Below are 15,802 nucleotides of genomic sequence, written 5' to 3'. Positions count from 1 at the left end.
TCTCTCTCCCATACCTGAAAAACTTGCTAAAATATCTGTACTTTGCTTCAACTGACTGGAAAGGGTGTCAAGTACCAGAACCTAGAGAGAACTAAGACTAAAATCAGGATATGAAATGCTAAACAAATGAAAAATTTTTTATGATGATGGAGTGTTTCCTACTCAATGGAAATGAGTAAGGAAATGTTAATTTTGGTAACGGATGATTAAATATATTCTGATCTACCTGAGATACAACAAGATCAATTTCAGCTGACCTTTGAACACAGGTTTGAACTGTGTGGGTTCATTTATCCATAGATTTTGTACAGTACAAGAGTATAAATATATTTACCCTTCTGATTTTCTTAACATTATCTTTTCTAGTTTGTTATAAGAATGCAGTATATAATATACAAAATACGTGTTAATCAACTGTTTACGTTATCATTAAGGTTTCTCATAGTAGGCTATTAGTAATGTTTTTGGAGAGTCCAAAGTTATACATGGATTTTCATCTTCATGGGGATTCATAATCCCTAAACTTGTTCAAGGTTCAACTGTGTATCTGTCCTCTCCATCCTAGACTTCTTTTTTTCTGTGATTTTTTAAAATCATTTTGTTTTTTCATCATGATAAGAGTATTTAATTCACATTCCCTATTTCCTCCATTCCCTGACCCACCTCCCTTCTGGTAACCATCAGTTCTCTATAGTTGAGTTTATTTCTTGGCTTGTCCTTTTTTTTTTTTTTTTCTCTTCACTCATTTGTTTTGTTTCTTAAATTACACATATGAATGAGATCATATGGTATTTATTTTTCTCTGACTGACTTCACTTAGCATGATACTCTCTAGCTCTATCCATGTTGTTGAAAATGACAGGATTTCATTTTTAATGATTACATAATAATCCATTGTATATGTATACCACATCTTTATGCATTCATCAATTGATGTACACTTGGGATGCTTCCATAGTTTGGCTATGTAGTAAATACTGCTGCAGTAAACACAGGAGTGCCTATATCCCTTTGAATTACTGTTTTTGTATTCTTTGGGTAAATATCCAATAGTGTGATTCCTTGATTGTGGAGTAGTTCTATTTTTTAACTTGTTGAGGAGCCTCCACGCTGTTTTCTACAGTGTCTACACCAGTTTTCATTCCCACCAACAGTGCAGGAAGGTTCCTTTTCTTCGTATCCTCACCAACACTGCCCACTTGCCGTTTCTTGTGTTTTTTTATTTTAGCCGTTGGGGCAGGTGTGAGGTGACATGACACCTCATTGTAATTTTGATTTGCATTTCCCTGATGATAAGTGATGATTAGCTTCTTTTCATGTGTCTGTTAGCCATCCCTATGTCTTTGTTGGAGAAATGTCTCTTTATGTCTTCTGCTCATTTTATAATTTGATTATTTGGGTTTTTTGGGTGTTGAGTTTGGTAAGGTCTTTCTATATTCGGGATACTAACCCCTTATCAGATACATCATTTGCAAATATTTTCTCCGATTTTTTAGGTTGCCTTTTAGTTTTGTTGATTCTCTTGCTGTGCAAAAAATTTTATTTTGATGTCGTCCCAATAGTTTACTTTTGCTTTTATTTCCCTTGCCTCAGGAGACATATCTATAAAATTGTTGCTAGGACCTATGTCAGAGAGGTTACTGCCTGTGCTCTCCTCAAGGATTTTTATAGCTTCAGGTCTCACACTTAGGTCTTTAATCCATTTTGAGTTTGTTCTTGTGTATGGTGAAAGAAAGTGGTCCAGTTTCGTCTTTGGCATGTGGCTGTCCAGTTTTCCCAACATCATTTGTTGAAGAGACTTTTTTTCCCATTGTATTAATTGACCATATAGTTGTGGGTTTGTTTCTGGGTTTTCTATTCTGTTTCAACTGTTTTTCCTGAAAAACAATTATGAAGCAGAAGAAAACTAAAACTAAACTCCAGACAGAATTAAATTACATAGGGTCCCTGAGTAGCTCAGTGGCTACGTGTCTGTCTTCAGTTCAGGTCATGATCCCGGGGTCCTGGGATCAAGTCTCCCATCAGGCTCCCCATAGGGAGCCTGCTTCTTTCTCCCTCTGCCTATGTCTCTGTGTCTCTCATCAATAAATAAAACGCTTAAAAATAAAAAGGAAAAGGAGAATTAAATTACATAAACATAGATTCAATATGAAACACTGTGCTTTTTAGTGTATCATTAAGACAGTTAAAAGAAAACCTATAGGAGAGACTGTTTGCAAATCCCATATATGAGAAGGGACTTATAGATGGAAACTATTAAGAACTCTTACAACTCAACAATGAAAGTCAAATAATCCAACTTTAAAGGATTTCAGTGGAAATTTGTCCAGAGGAGATATACAAATGAGCAATAAGCACATAAAAAGATGATCATCATTATTATTCTTTGGGGAAATTGAAATCAAAACCACAGTCACATACTACTTAACATCCATTTGGGTGGCCATAATCAAAAAGACTGACATAAGTGTTTACAAGGTTATGGAAAAATTGGAATCCACATGCACTGCTGGTGGAAATGTAAAATGGCACTACTGCTTTGGAAAAGTTTGGCACTTCTTCAAAAAGTTAAAAATACTGTTACCATATGTCCTAGCAATTCCACTTCTAGATGTGAACTCAAGAAAATGAAATCTTATTTACACTCAGAACTTGCACAATAATATGCTTAGCTACATTATTTATAATAGTCAAAAGAGGAAACAATTTAAATGTCAATCAACTGAAGAATAGATATATAAGATGTGGTATATCTATACAATAGAAATTTATTTACCCATAAAAATGAAGTATTGATACATGCTGCAATAGGGATGAATTTTGAAAACTAAGTGATAGAAGCCAATTAGAAAGGCATATGTGTAATTCCATTTATGTGAAATGTCTAGAAGAGGCAAATCTATAGACTCAAAGTAGATTAGTGGTTGCCTCAGAAGGGTGGGAGTGAGGAATGGGGAGTGGCTGCTAAAAGACACAAAGTTACTTTTTGGGGGGTACGGATGCACAACTCTGAATATATTGAAAACCACTGAATTACACACTTTAAGAGGGTGGGCTTTAGGTATGGGAATTACATCTCAAAAAAGGTGGTGTTGGTTTGCCGTTGGTGTTTTAATAAAAGAAAAGCTAGGGGCGCCTGGCTGGCTCAGTTGGTGAAGCATCTGACTCCTAATCTAAGTGTTGTGAGTTCAAGTCCCACATTGGGTGTAGAGATTACTTAAAATAAAAATCTTAAAAAAAAAAAAGCTGGGGGAGGAAATCTAGAAACATCCCTCAAAGATACCCTGCCTTATTGCTCAGGACTATGAAATTGATGATATATCACACCTGAGATTACACACAGGCAATTATCCAAATGAGCCTGATATAATCACATAAGCCCTTTAAAACAAGCTATTAACGAAAGGGGAAGTCAAAAAGGTTTGAAGCATGAAAAGGATTTCTTATGAATTCCGGGCTTGAAAATGGATAGGAACACATGACAAGGAATGCAAATGCCCCTGGAAACTGAAAGTGACCCCAGCTAACGGCAAGCTAAAGGAAGGAGACTTCAGTCCTACAACAACAAGGAATTGAATTATGCAGGAATGAACTTGGAAAATGCCTGGAGCTCTACATGAAAACACAAAAGCTGATACCTAAGCAGTCAGCATACCACGTGTAAAGATAGGAATGTAAATCAATTTTAGCCCCAGAAAAAATCCGACTCGGGCTGTGCCATATTTCTGAGCTACAGAACTATGACCTAAAATGGTGGTTGTTTGAATCTGCTAATTAATTGTAATTTATCATGTAGCCATAGAAAACTTAATACATTCCCCCAAGTATTTTAAAAATCAAATGATATACATCTAAAAAAGAGGGAAAGATAGTAAGTATAACATAATGCAAAGTTAAGACCATAACAATAAATATGAATGGGCTTTAAGTCACCTAGTAATAGAAAAAGATTTTAAACCTAGCTCTGAAAAACCAACTGTTTAGGCCAAAAATATGCCTAAAGCAAACTAGTTCATAGATGTTAAAAATGAAGAGAGGGAGACATATTTCTGGTGTCCCACAACCGTGTGCACATTCAGTGATTCTCTAGAAGGACTCAGAAACAGGACTCCCAGCTATACTGTATTACATTAATTTGCAAGGTATAAAGATGTATCAGATGGAGTCTAGAGGAATCCATGCATAGGCTTCTGAAATTTTCCCTCATGTCAGTGGTCCCATACAATACACTGCTTCCCTAAGCAATGAAATGCAGCAATAATACATGCAGTGTTTATGCTCAGAGAAGTCTGCTTAAGACTCAAATTCCAGGGGCTTAAGTGGGGGCTGGTCAAATAGGTAAAACCATCAGGCACAGCTAATGAAATTTTAGACTCCTAGAAGGATAGCAGATGTATCTTTGTAGTTGCATGGGCTACAAAGTGATGGGCAAAATCACTTTGTCAATACAGAACACATCCAAAGGCCAAATTTCCAGGTTCAACCAAAGTTGAACCCTACAAGCTGGTGCTTCTAAAAATGTTTACCTCCGGTTGGCTATGTCAACTCTTTCCTATGCAGTTTATCCCATCCCACTTCCTAGCCCCCCACTATCCTGCCTTCAAACTATGGTTTCTAGTATGTCCTTATCTAATTCTTTGATTTATGTGATTAGTTTTCTTCAATTATTCTCTGAATGTTCTTACCTAATCACAGAGATATCTCCATTTTTCCCCCTCTGGCTCTTAAAGACCATTAATGTCACATCTTAGATTCCAGAATCTCGTACTTTAGCTCTATGGCCAGTATTTTTAGGTCATGTAAATGACCTCTTTCTCTGACCTGTGCACAATTGCCTGTTCTGAAAAGTCACTTCTGAACCCACAAATGCACACTGTATGTGTCAAAGTTCTTGGTTGCAGACCATAGAGTACACTAGCTAATTTAAGGCTAGACTTTTCTAAATCTTAAAGCAGCAATGGACCAATGAAGAAACAGACCACAAAATCACTGGCAGCACTAAAAGGAGCAGCCTGCAGGCTGAGGACCACACTGCAGAAAGAAGATGCTGAGTGGGAAGTACCTATGGCTGGTATGCTAAGGAAGCTGCAGGCTTATGAAATGCCATTGCTTCTGTCACAGCTCTCAACACCATGAGATCCAAACACCTTTGCAGCTATGCTTGTAAGAAGATCTAATCTTCCCCACTTACCCTTTCTCCTGCTCCTTCCAAGCTGTATGAGAGTGAGTTTCCATGCAGGAATATTAGTCTGAGGGAGCCTCACTGAAGTGGAGTCTGGGAAATGTAGTCTTTATCTGTCCAGTCTCTAAAATACAGGAATGCACAGTAGAAGGGAGCAGGAGTAGGTTTTCAGTGAGCCAGTCTGCAGGAATGGCCCATTATCCTTTAAAGTCCCAGATCAACTGAATCTGATCATTTTCTGTCACTTTTTCAGTCTTTATCTACCTCCCTCTACCTTTAACTCCTGAGGCCCTTAGGATCTGTATTACTCAGTTTCACATATATATTATCTTGAAATTTTCACTTTTTTTTCATGTTTGTAGTGTTTGTGCAATATTTCTTGAGGTTATGTCTCCTACTTAAATTCCTTATCTCTGGCAATGATTTTTGTTGTGCCCAAGATTGCGAATCCGAGAAACCACCAAGGAGCCGACACCGATGCAAACACACGAGGGTTTATTTACAAGCTCGAGCTTGGGTCCAAGTATACCCGACACAGCGGAGCGGGAACTTGGACCCCGAGGTGGGTTTCAGCTTAGTTTTATGGGCTGGTCTAGGGAACCTCCAGAAGGGGTGGAGGAATTTCTCAAGTTCTGTTTACATTCTGATATGGGGCTTTAAAGGGCATTGAGTTGTAAGCGGTTTTTTCCTGTAACTGAAGCAAGGTAAATTTCCGCTCTTATTCACAGGGGCCTGGGATGGCTGTCCTTGTGCTAACGCTGAACTTAAAGTGGAATGGCCTTAATTTTCTCGGCCTCCACAATTCTCCCAAGCTGAGGACATAGAAGGTTCTCATTAAATACATCAGAGATTTGTTTTCTACTGGGGTGTATGTCCCAGTTATCTATTGCTGGGTGGCAAACCACCCCAAAACATAGTGGATTTAAATAGAAATTTACTGTATCTCCCAGTTCTGTCAGTTGACTGGGCCTAGCTGAGAGGGTTCTCATTTTGGGTTTCTCAAGTGGTTGCAATTAAATACAGCTGGGACTGGAATTATCTGATACCTCAGCTAGGCTGTAAATCCAAGATGGGTTTCATTCATGTCTGGCTTCTCAGTGCTTCTCAACATTTTCTTCAGAAAAGTAGCTTGGATTCAGTGTATGATGGCTCAGGGCACAGAGGAAGAGGAAACTCAGTTTTCCTAAGTACAAAACTGGCACAGCATCTCCTTGCCATATTTTATTACTCAAAGCCATCACAGGCCAACCTCAAATTCAAGAAGGTGGAGAAATAGACTCCTCCTCTCAATGGAGAACTGTTTTTGGGAAGGCAGGGAAGAAAGGAATTGATAACACTCAACTTTGGAGTAAGCTACCACAGAGTTTTCATCTGTGGCATGTCATACAATTATGTAGAGTGCAGCTCGCTGAGACTAAAGACCTGAGTTTCATAGGTTCATTTAATATTTCATTTCCTACTCTGCCATACAGATTATTCCAGCCAGGCTGGTCACAAATACTTGTCGTTGGTCCCAGAGGCAGGAAAGTGGGGATGGCTAGGCCTAGTCAGTTATTATTTCTCCTGTGACATCTTAATAGACCAAGGACAGCTTGTTCCTGCTCTTGCTTTCCAAACATCTTCACAATGCTTTTGGTTATCTGTGATATTGTGATTTATAATAAGAAATACATATTTGGTCTTCCTTTCTGGTTCTGGCACAGACCTTCCAAAATCTTTGGGAGTTCCTAAGTGATAAGTCATAAAAAGTGTCTTTTGTTCTATTGACATACCTTTGGAAACCCCCTAGGTAACCAGGTTGCGGATTGGTTGCCTGAACAATCACTGTGATTAGAGAGTTGGAACTTTTAGTCCTACTTCCTGATTTCTTAGGAAGGGAGAGGAGCTAGAGGTTGAATGAATTGCCAGTGGTTGATAACTTAATCAATTGTGCCTCTATAGTGAAGCCTCCATGAAAATGCAAAAGAAGCAAGTCTGGGGAGCTTCTAGGTTGATGAACCAGAAAGAACACTTCCATGTGTCACTGTGCTGGGCCCCAAACCCCGGAGGACAGAAGCTGCTTTGTTTGGGACCTTGCCCAATACATCTTTTTATCTGACTATTGATTTATAATATCCTTTGTAATCTGTTAAGAAAGTAGGTGTCTTAAGTTCTGTGAGTCACCTTAGCAAAGTAATTGAACCAAAGGAGGGTTTCAGTAAGGAGGAATCTCTTATTTATAGCCAGTCAGAAGCACAATTAACAACTTGGCGTTGGAATTAGCATCTTAAGTGGAGGGCAGTTTTGTGGGACTGAGCATTTAGCTTGTGGATGCTGTCTCTGGATAGATGGTGCCAGAATTGGGTTGAATTGATGTCTAAGAATTGCTTGGTGTGAGGAAAGCTACTTCCCATCCCCCTGTCAGAATTAACTACTAAGAGAATATAGTAGAAAAAGCTAATTAGGCTTGGTGTTGCAGTTGTGCTTAGAGATTCAGTTCTATGAAATTATTTAATGTCTCTCAACCGGTTTCTTATCTTTAAAAAAAATGAGTAATGATACCTGCTTCATAAGATCATTGAAAGATTAAAAGATAATTTATACCAATTCCCTGAAATAGAGCATTATACAAATGAGACTTATTTTCTATCTCCCCTTCTTCATCCCCAGTACCCCCTCCCACCACTGCTGTTTATATTGGGTAACAAAGTCCCTACAGTTAGTACTTCCTAAACAGTTTATTATAGGAAGGTTTTTAAAGTCAGCACGTTGACCAGTTGACCTGTCTTGAATGTGTTCAAAGTGTCATATGTCCTTGTTAGCCCTAAAAGTAAAATAGCCAGTTATTTTATCAGCACAATAGTTGGTGGTTTTTTGTGTTTTTTGTTTGTTTGTGTGTTTGTTTTTTTAGTTGTTTTTTGGGGGGAGGGGATAACAGAGAATTGCAATTCTGGACACACAACCTCTGGCAAACAATAGGTGAGTCCAGAAATCAAAGATAAGACACGTTACTTTATAGAGAAAAAGGAGGGAGTTGGGAGGGGTTGCTTTGAAGGAGGTCCATTGGAGGAAAGTGAGAGTGCAGGGTGATGGTGGTTTCTCATTTGTCTGAGTTGTTGCTGGGCAAGGAGAAATTCTTTCTTCCTTCTGCTGAAGTGGTAAAGCTGGCTTGTACCTGTTGGGAATGCAAGGTAACTCTCTTCCTGTTGAGGTATGCAATTGATAGAGTGCTACAGCACTTGGGCTCCCCCTTCTGACCTCCTGATTCCATTTTAAACTCAATGTCGTTTATTCCATTGTGCAGCTTTATCTGTAGTAGCATCACAACAGTTTTGTGTGAGCCTGTAGCCCCTACACATGGGCCTATTATGCACGGAACTGTTGTGCACTTTTCCATCTCAGCCTATTGACAGTGATGCTATTGGCTAGGAAAGCCTGATGCACTCACCTGAGCATATGTAGTTGGTGATGAGGCCCCCACAGACATATTCCTGACTGGAGCCAATGTTGTAGCTGGGCTGGGCTGGCCCTTGTGGTTCTTACAGTGATTGCAAGATGCACCTCAGTAACAACCATCAGGGAACTTTAAAAAAAGGATATATTACTCAAAAGTCCAAGAGGGTGCATGCCATGCCTGAGGGCCCCACAGCCACGTGAGGGAGAAGAGGAACAGACCTGGGTCTCTGCTTTAATAGTATCCAAGGATGGGGTGGCTAGGGTTTCACAGAACCACTCTTTTTTGGTGAATGTAAAACTTAAACGTGGGAATTCAGGTGCAGGAGGGGGAAAAGCAGGGGTCAGTCAAGCCATCAAACAGTTCCCCAAGTTACTCAGGGCTTTTAAAAAGGAGAACTTCACAGATGCGGTGACCTGGTTCCTCGTTGTTTAGCTAGTAGCTGTGTCACACACTGGCAATTTGTTTATTTAAGATGGATGTATTTGAAATGGAAGGGTTGGCAATCAAAAGCTTAATGTCCGGTACTTATATTGTGTGTCCTCCAGCAACGCTAGATACTAGACTGCCCTGTAGATGTAGTCAGATGACATCATTATGCAACCGGGTGGATCACTGACAAAGAATTCTGTATTGTTCTGTCCTACAACAGTGGGTATAGTAGGCAGCTAAGACTGATTGAACCTACGCTCTATATTTGCATAGGATAGTTGCTAGAGGGCTTTGCTGAAGGACAGACATAAACTCTTAAGTAGACCCATGTTTGGAGTTAGCCTAGCTACTTGGAGTGACCTAACCCCTCAACCTGAATGTCCTTTCTATAAAATGTGAATAACATTTACTATTCACTGTCTTAGCTTTGGTGGAACAATGCCACAAGGAACCCTGAAGACATGGACAGCATCTTCCATCCTAACTAGTCAAGGGAGTAGCAAGGACTTAGCCCAAGTCTAACAGCTTGAAGCTCATGATGTTTGTTTGGTTTTGGGTTTTGTTTTTGTTTTTGTGTGTGTGTGTTTTTTTTTTAAGATTTTGTTGTTTTGAGAGAGAGACTAAGAGCACAAGCAGGGAGAGAGAGAAAAGGTGAAGCAGCCTCTCCACTGAGCATGGAGCCCAATGCAGGGCTGGATCCCAGAATCCCCGGGATCATGACCTGAGCAGAAGGCACACACTTAACTGACTGAGCCACCTAGGCATTCCTTCATGGTGTTTTTCCACCATAGTACCATGGTTCCCAATATCTTAGAACATTGAACAGAAGGCAGAAAAAAAAAACTGAGTATACTTTTTTACTTTTCCAAAGCACCTTTACCTTTGCTGCTTCTGCTTCCTTTATCAGGGAAATATAATTATTGTGTCTCTGAATGCTAAGAAAGGTCACATCTCAGGTCACAAAACTAGTGAATGTATAAACCAAGATTAGAATATGTGGAATCCAGAATACTTTGCCTTCTATCTTGGGTTGTTGCTACATCTCAAGATCTGAACTTTGTGACAACTTGGAGGAAATTTTATGACGCATAGAAAGGACACTAACATGATTATAGAATCAGTGAACCACATTGTGATATTCTGACTTACAAGAAATATATATTTGCTCACTCAGATGTCAGCTGACTCTTGAACAAAGCAGGATTAGGGCTGCTAACTGCCCCCCACCAACAGTGCAGTAGAAAATCTGTATATGACTTTTAATTCCCCCAAAACGTAACTAATAGTCTGTTGACCAGAAATCTTACTAATGACATAAAGTTGATTAACACATTATTTTGTATGTTGTATGTATTGTATTCTGTATTACCGTAATGAAACAGAGAAAAAATATTAATAAAATTATACGAAAAAGAAAATACATTTACAGTACTGTATTTATTGGGGAAAAAACAGGTGTTCAAATGGACCCATGCAGTTCAAATCCATACTGTTCAAGGGTCAACTGTGTATTTTGTCTTAGTCCACAGTTCCTGGCTCACAGCTCCCAAAACCCTTGGAATTCCCCAAGTGTTGAAAGTAGTAAAGATCTTCCATTATGTTAATGAGGTGACTTTTGGAAAGCACTTAAGGATGAGGGCTGGTTGCCAGTGGATCCAACTATGTGATTAGAGGGTTGGTACTTTCAGTTCGGTCCCCTGACCTTTAGGAAAGGAAGAGGATCTGAAGGGTTGAATCAGTGCTCAGTGGTCAATGATTTAATCAGTCGTGCCTATGTAATGAAGTTCCATAAAAACCCAAAAACTTCCAGGTTGGTGAACAAATGGAGATGTGGGGAGAGTGGCCTGCCTGGAGTGGGCATGGAAGCTTTGTGTCCCTTCCCACATACTTTGTTCTAAGCATCTCTTCCATCTGGCTATCCCTGTGTTATATTCTTTTATAATAAACCAGTAATCAAGTAAGTAAACTGTTTCTCTGAATTCTGTGAGCCACTCCTGCAAATTAATGGAGCCTGAGGAGGTAGTCTTAACCTCCTGATTTATAGCCAGTCAGAACTACAGGTGATAGCCTGGGCTTTTGACTAGTATCTGAAGTACAAGGAGAGGGGATCTTGAGAACCCCCAATCTGTAGCAGGTTGGTAGGAAGCACATGTGAAAACATAGAGTTGTATCTGATGTCTGAAGTGGGGAGGGTAGCAGTCTTAGAGACTGAACTCATAATCTGTCCCCTTGTAGGACACCATGATATCCGAGAATTGCTTATTGGTATGGGGAAGCCTCCCCCACAAAAATGTTGGAGGGATTGGGTCTAGGAACCATTTTATACATTAAACTAGATTAGAAGTCTTTGCTTTATTCTTAGAGATTTAAAAAAGTATTTTCAATACATTCCCTGTTTACAGTATTTATTTATGGTAAATAACCAAAATATTGTTCAAAATAGAGGGGCAGCCTGGGTGGCTCAGCGGTTTAGCGCCACCTTCAGCCCAGGGTGTGATCCTGGAGACCCGGGATCGAGTCCCATGTCAGGCCCCCTGCATGGAGCCTGCTTCTCCCTCTGCCTGTGTCTCTGCCCCTCTCTCTCTCTCTCTGGTCTCTCATGAATAAAGAAACAAAATCTTAAAAAAAAAAAAAAAGAAATATAATTAAGTATAAACATATGTGGCCCCAACTCTGCATGTGATGGGTTCAGATATCGGGAAGAGCAGAGATCATGGTGAACTAGAGTCATCTGAAATGGTTTCATGAAGGAGGTAGAACTTTAGCATAGCCTTGAAGTCTAGGTAGGATTTGGGTAGATGAGACACGTGGACACATTTGGGTATATATTATAATGGGAAAGGAATACAGCATAATCAAAGATGAGTATAGATTTAGTTCTGGAGGGATGTGGTACACAGGTGAAGACAATGAGGAAGCTGAAACACCTGGAACAAAGGGTGTTTCAGTTTCCTGAGGGGAAGAAGATAAGACCAGACAGATATAGAAGGGTCTTATCCTCCAGAAACCACATGGAGAACTGAATAGATCAGATAGGAAACAAGCCTAGGTATGGAGAGGGTCCTCTGGTGGTATGCTAAGGATGGATCAAAGCACAGAGTTTGTGGCTTTAATTTGCATCTACACTTGCAGTGACCATGTCCTAAAACAGAGCGGTGTCAATGGGAATAATCTGCATAGTATCACAGAAAAGTAGATAGGATTTATATTAGTTTGCTAGGGCTGCCATAAAATGTACCACAAACCATGTAACTCAGAACAACAGATTTGTTCTCACAGTTTTAGAGGCCAAAAGCCCAAAACCAAAGGGTTGATAGTGTCACGCTTATTCTGAAACCTGGAAGAGAAGAACCTGCCATGTCTCTTTCTAGCTTCTGGTGCTATTCCTTCTTTTTTGACCATGTCATAAGTGAGAAGTTCAGTATGAAATCACTAGGAATGTTGAATCTCTGATTTTTTTTCAACAACTGAAGTACTGAGCAGTGACTGAGTATAGGGGGTGTTACAGTGCCCTTTCTACCAGGTTGAATGTGTGGTCCTAGGTTGTGGGACTGAGTGTCTGTGAAGGACTGACCAGTTCTTCCTGTTTTTATCACAGGAATCATAAATACTGTTCAGAGGAATCTGATTGATATTCCCTAGATACTCATCAACAGCCTCTAGTATTGAAATATGTGAGAGCAGGCCCATTGCAACTCTACGGGTTCTCTTTTTCTCTTCCAGAATCTTCCCCAGGTGTGACAGAGGTGACTATCATAGAAAAACCACCTGCTGAACGTCATATGATTTCTTCATGGGAACAAGTAAGTGTTGCCCTTTTGAATCTTCCCATCCCCACAAAGAGAGGTCAACTCCAATGCCCCTAAGAAGGAAAAATTAGGGCAAGAAACCTATTCTTACCTCTGGCCACAGCTGCCCTCCAGGTAGAGTTCACCCTTCTCTTTCTATTCAGGCCACTTAACCTTCCCTTCAATTCCATACAATTTCCTCAGCCTGGAGCATCTTCTCTGAACCCCACTATCATTGAAGGCAGTGGAACATTCAGAGTTGTACAAAAGAGAACTAAAAATCCAGCAAGAAAGGAAATATTAAATATTAATAAGCATGCTGGGCAAGATGTGCCAAGTGTTACAGAGAAGTACTAACTAGATTAATAGCTACTGTTTCCCCAACCCTCCTCTGAACTTGTATTTATTTATTCAGTACAAGTTTTAAGCTCCTAAAATGGAACCAGGCATTGTACTTGGTGTTGATTCCCAGGGATTCGGTGCTAATCAAAAAACAGTTCCTTACCTCAGAATGTTACTGTCTAAGACATAGTGTAGATCATTATGAGTGTAATTACCAAGCAGATTTTTTCTTTGGTGAGAGGCAAACGGAGCATGATCAGGAAACCTGACCTAGTCTGGAGGTTAAGAAAGGTTTTTCCCAAAGAAGTTAGAAGGAGTTGTTAACCAGATAGAGGGATCTGGGAAGAAGGGGCTTTTAGCCTGTATGAAGGTTTTGAAATGGGAAGGATTAAATTTTCCAAGAGCATAAAGTAGGTCCCTGTGGCTGGTGCATAGGAGAGCAAGGACGAGAGATTGGCAAGGATCAGCACATACAGGCTTCTTAGATGGTCAGGAGTTTGCTTTTTATTTTTTTTAAGCATTTTTTTGCGGGGGAGGGGCAAGGGAAAGAGAATCCTAAGTACGTGGGGCTCAGTCTCCCAACCCTGAGTTCATGATTTGAGCTGAGATCAAGAGTTAGACACTTATGGGGGATCCCTGGGTGGCTCAGCAGTTTAGCGCCTGCCTAAACTGGAGACCCGGGATCGAGTCCCACGTCGGGCTTCCTGCATGGAGCCTGCTTCTCCCTCTGCCTGTGTCTCTTGCCTCTCGCTCTCTCTGTGTCTCTCATGAATAAATAAATGAAATCTTTAAAAAAAAAAAAAAAAAAGAATTGGACACTTAACTGACTGAGCCACCCAGGCACCCCTAAGCTTTTAGTTTAATTCCAGTGAGTTAATATACAATGTTACATTAGTTTCAGGTGTATAATAACACAGTGATTAAACACTTCCATGCAGTGCCCTGTGCTCATCACAGGTATGCCTTAATCCCCATCATTTAACCTATCCTCCCTCATCCCCTCTGGTAGCCATCAGGCTTTTTTCTCTATAATTAAGAGTGTTTCTTGATTTGTCTCTCTTCCCCCCCCCCTTTTGATCATTTGTTTTCTTAAATTCCACATATAAGTGAAATCATATGGTATTTGTCTTTCTCTGACTTACTTCACTTAGCATGATACCCTCTAGGTCCATCCATGTCCTTGCAAATGGAAATATTTTGTCCTTTTTTATGGCTGAGCAGTATTCCATTTACATGTTTTATGTATATAGACAGATATGCGTGCCACATCTTCTTTATCCGTTCATCTGTAGATGGACACTTGGGGTGCTTTCCATATCTTGGCTAATATAAATAATGCTGTTATATGAACATGGCGGTGCTTGTATTCCTTTGAATGACTGTTTTTGTATTCTTTGGGTAAATACCCAATAGTGCGATTGCTGGATTAGAACTAGGCTAGCTCTAAATTTAACTTTTCAAAGAACCTCCATACTATCTTCCACAATGGCTGTACCAGTTTGCGTTTCTACCAGCAGTGCCAGGGGTTCCTTTTTCTCCATATTCTCACCAAACCGCATCACCTATGCTTCTTGTGTTGCTGATTTATATCATTTATATGCTGATTTATATGATTTATATTTATATGATTTATATGATTTTATATGATTTCATTTATATGATTTATATCATTTATATGCTGATTTATGTCATTGTAGTTTTGATTTGCATTTCCCTGATGATAAATGAGATAAGTGATGATCATCTTTTCACATGTCTGTTGGACATCTGTATGTTTTTCTTGGAAAAATGTTTCTTCATGTCTTCTGCCCATTTTATAATTGTATTATTTGATTTTTGGATGTTGAGTTTTTTAAGTTCTTTATATATTTGGGATACTAACCCTTCAGGTATGTCATTTGCAAATACTTTCTCCCATTCTGTAGGTTGCCTTTTAGTGTTGTTGATTGTTTCCTTTGCTGTGCAGAAGCTTTTTATTTTTATGTAGTCCCAAGAGTTTATTTTTGCTTTTATTTCTCTTGCCTCAGGAGACCTATCTAGAAAAAAACTTGCTTTGGCTGATGTCAGAGAAGTTACGCCCAGTGTTCTTTTCCAGGATTTTGATAGTTTCATGTCTCACATTTTAGTCCTTAATCCATTTTGAATTTATTTTTGTGTATGGTATAAGAGAGTTGTCCAGTTTTTTTTTTTCTTTTGCACCTCTCTCTCCACTTTCCCAGCACCATTTGTTGAAGAGATTGTTTTTTTCATATTGGATATTATTTCCTGCTTTGTCAAAGATTGTCCATATACATGTGGGTTTATTTCAGGGTTTTCTATTCTGTTTTATTGATCTGTGTGTCTTTTTTATTTATTTATTTATTTATTTTTAATTAATTTATTTATTCATGAGCGATAGAGAGAGAGGAAGAGACACAGGCAGAGGGAGAAGCAGGCTCCATGCAAGGAGCCTGATGTGGGACTCGATCCTGGGTCCCCAGGATCACACCCTGGGCTGCAGGCGGTGCTAAACCACTGCAGCACCGGGGCTGCCCTGTGTGTCTTTTTTATATGCCAGTACCATACTGTTTTGATTACTACAGCTTTGTAATAATAACTTGAAGTCCAGAATTCTGATGTCTCCTA

The 15,802-nt window shown here is 39.6% G+C and overlaps 1 protein-coding gene across 7 annotated transcripts in view; it reads left to right on the top strand.

The window, feature by feature from the left end:
- The window catches only part of TPGS2 (tubulin polyglutamylase complex subunit 2), a 66,978-nt gene that overhangs the window by 2,654 nt on the left and 48,522 nt on the right, over positions 1-15,802 (top strand). For all 7 annotated transcript variants that reach the window (XR_012032482.1, XM_072829405.1, XM_072829404.1 and 4 more), the window contains exon 2: positions 12,771-12,850. Coding sequence is in view for 6 of the 7 variants with exons in the window: in XM_072829405.1 (XP_072685506.1) it covers positions 12,771-12,850 (80 nt within the window). In the remaining variant the exon portion in view is untranslated. The remainder of the gene's footprint in view (positions 1-12,770; positions 12,851-15,802) is intronic.

The sequence above is a fragment of the Canis lupus genome, chromosome 6, assembly GCF_048164855.1.
Source record: "Canis lupus baileyi chromosome 6, mCanLup2.hap1, whole genome shotgun sequence".
NCBI classification, from domain to species: domain Eukaryota; kingdom Metazoa; phylum Chordata; class Mammalia; order Carnivora; family Canidae; genus Canis; species Canis lupus.
The sequence above is the reverse complement of the archived record's forward strand: the minus strand, read 5'-3'. Positions and strand labels throughout refer to the sequence as shown.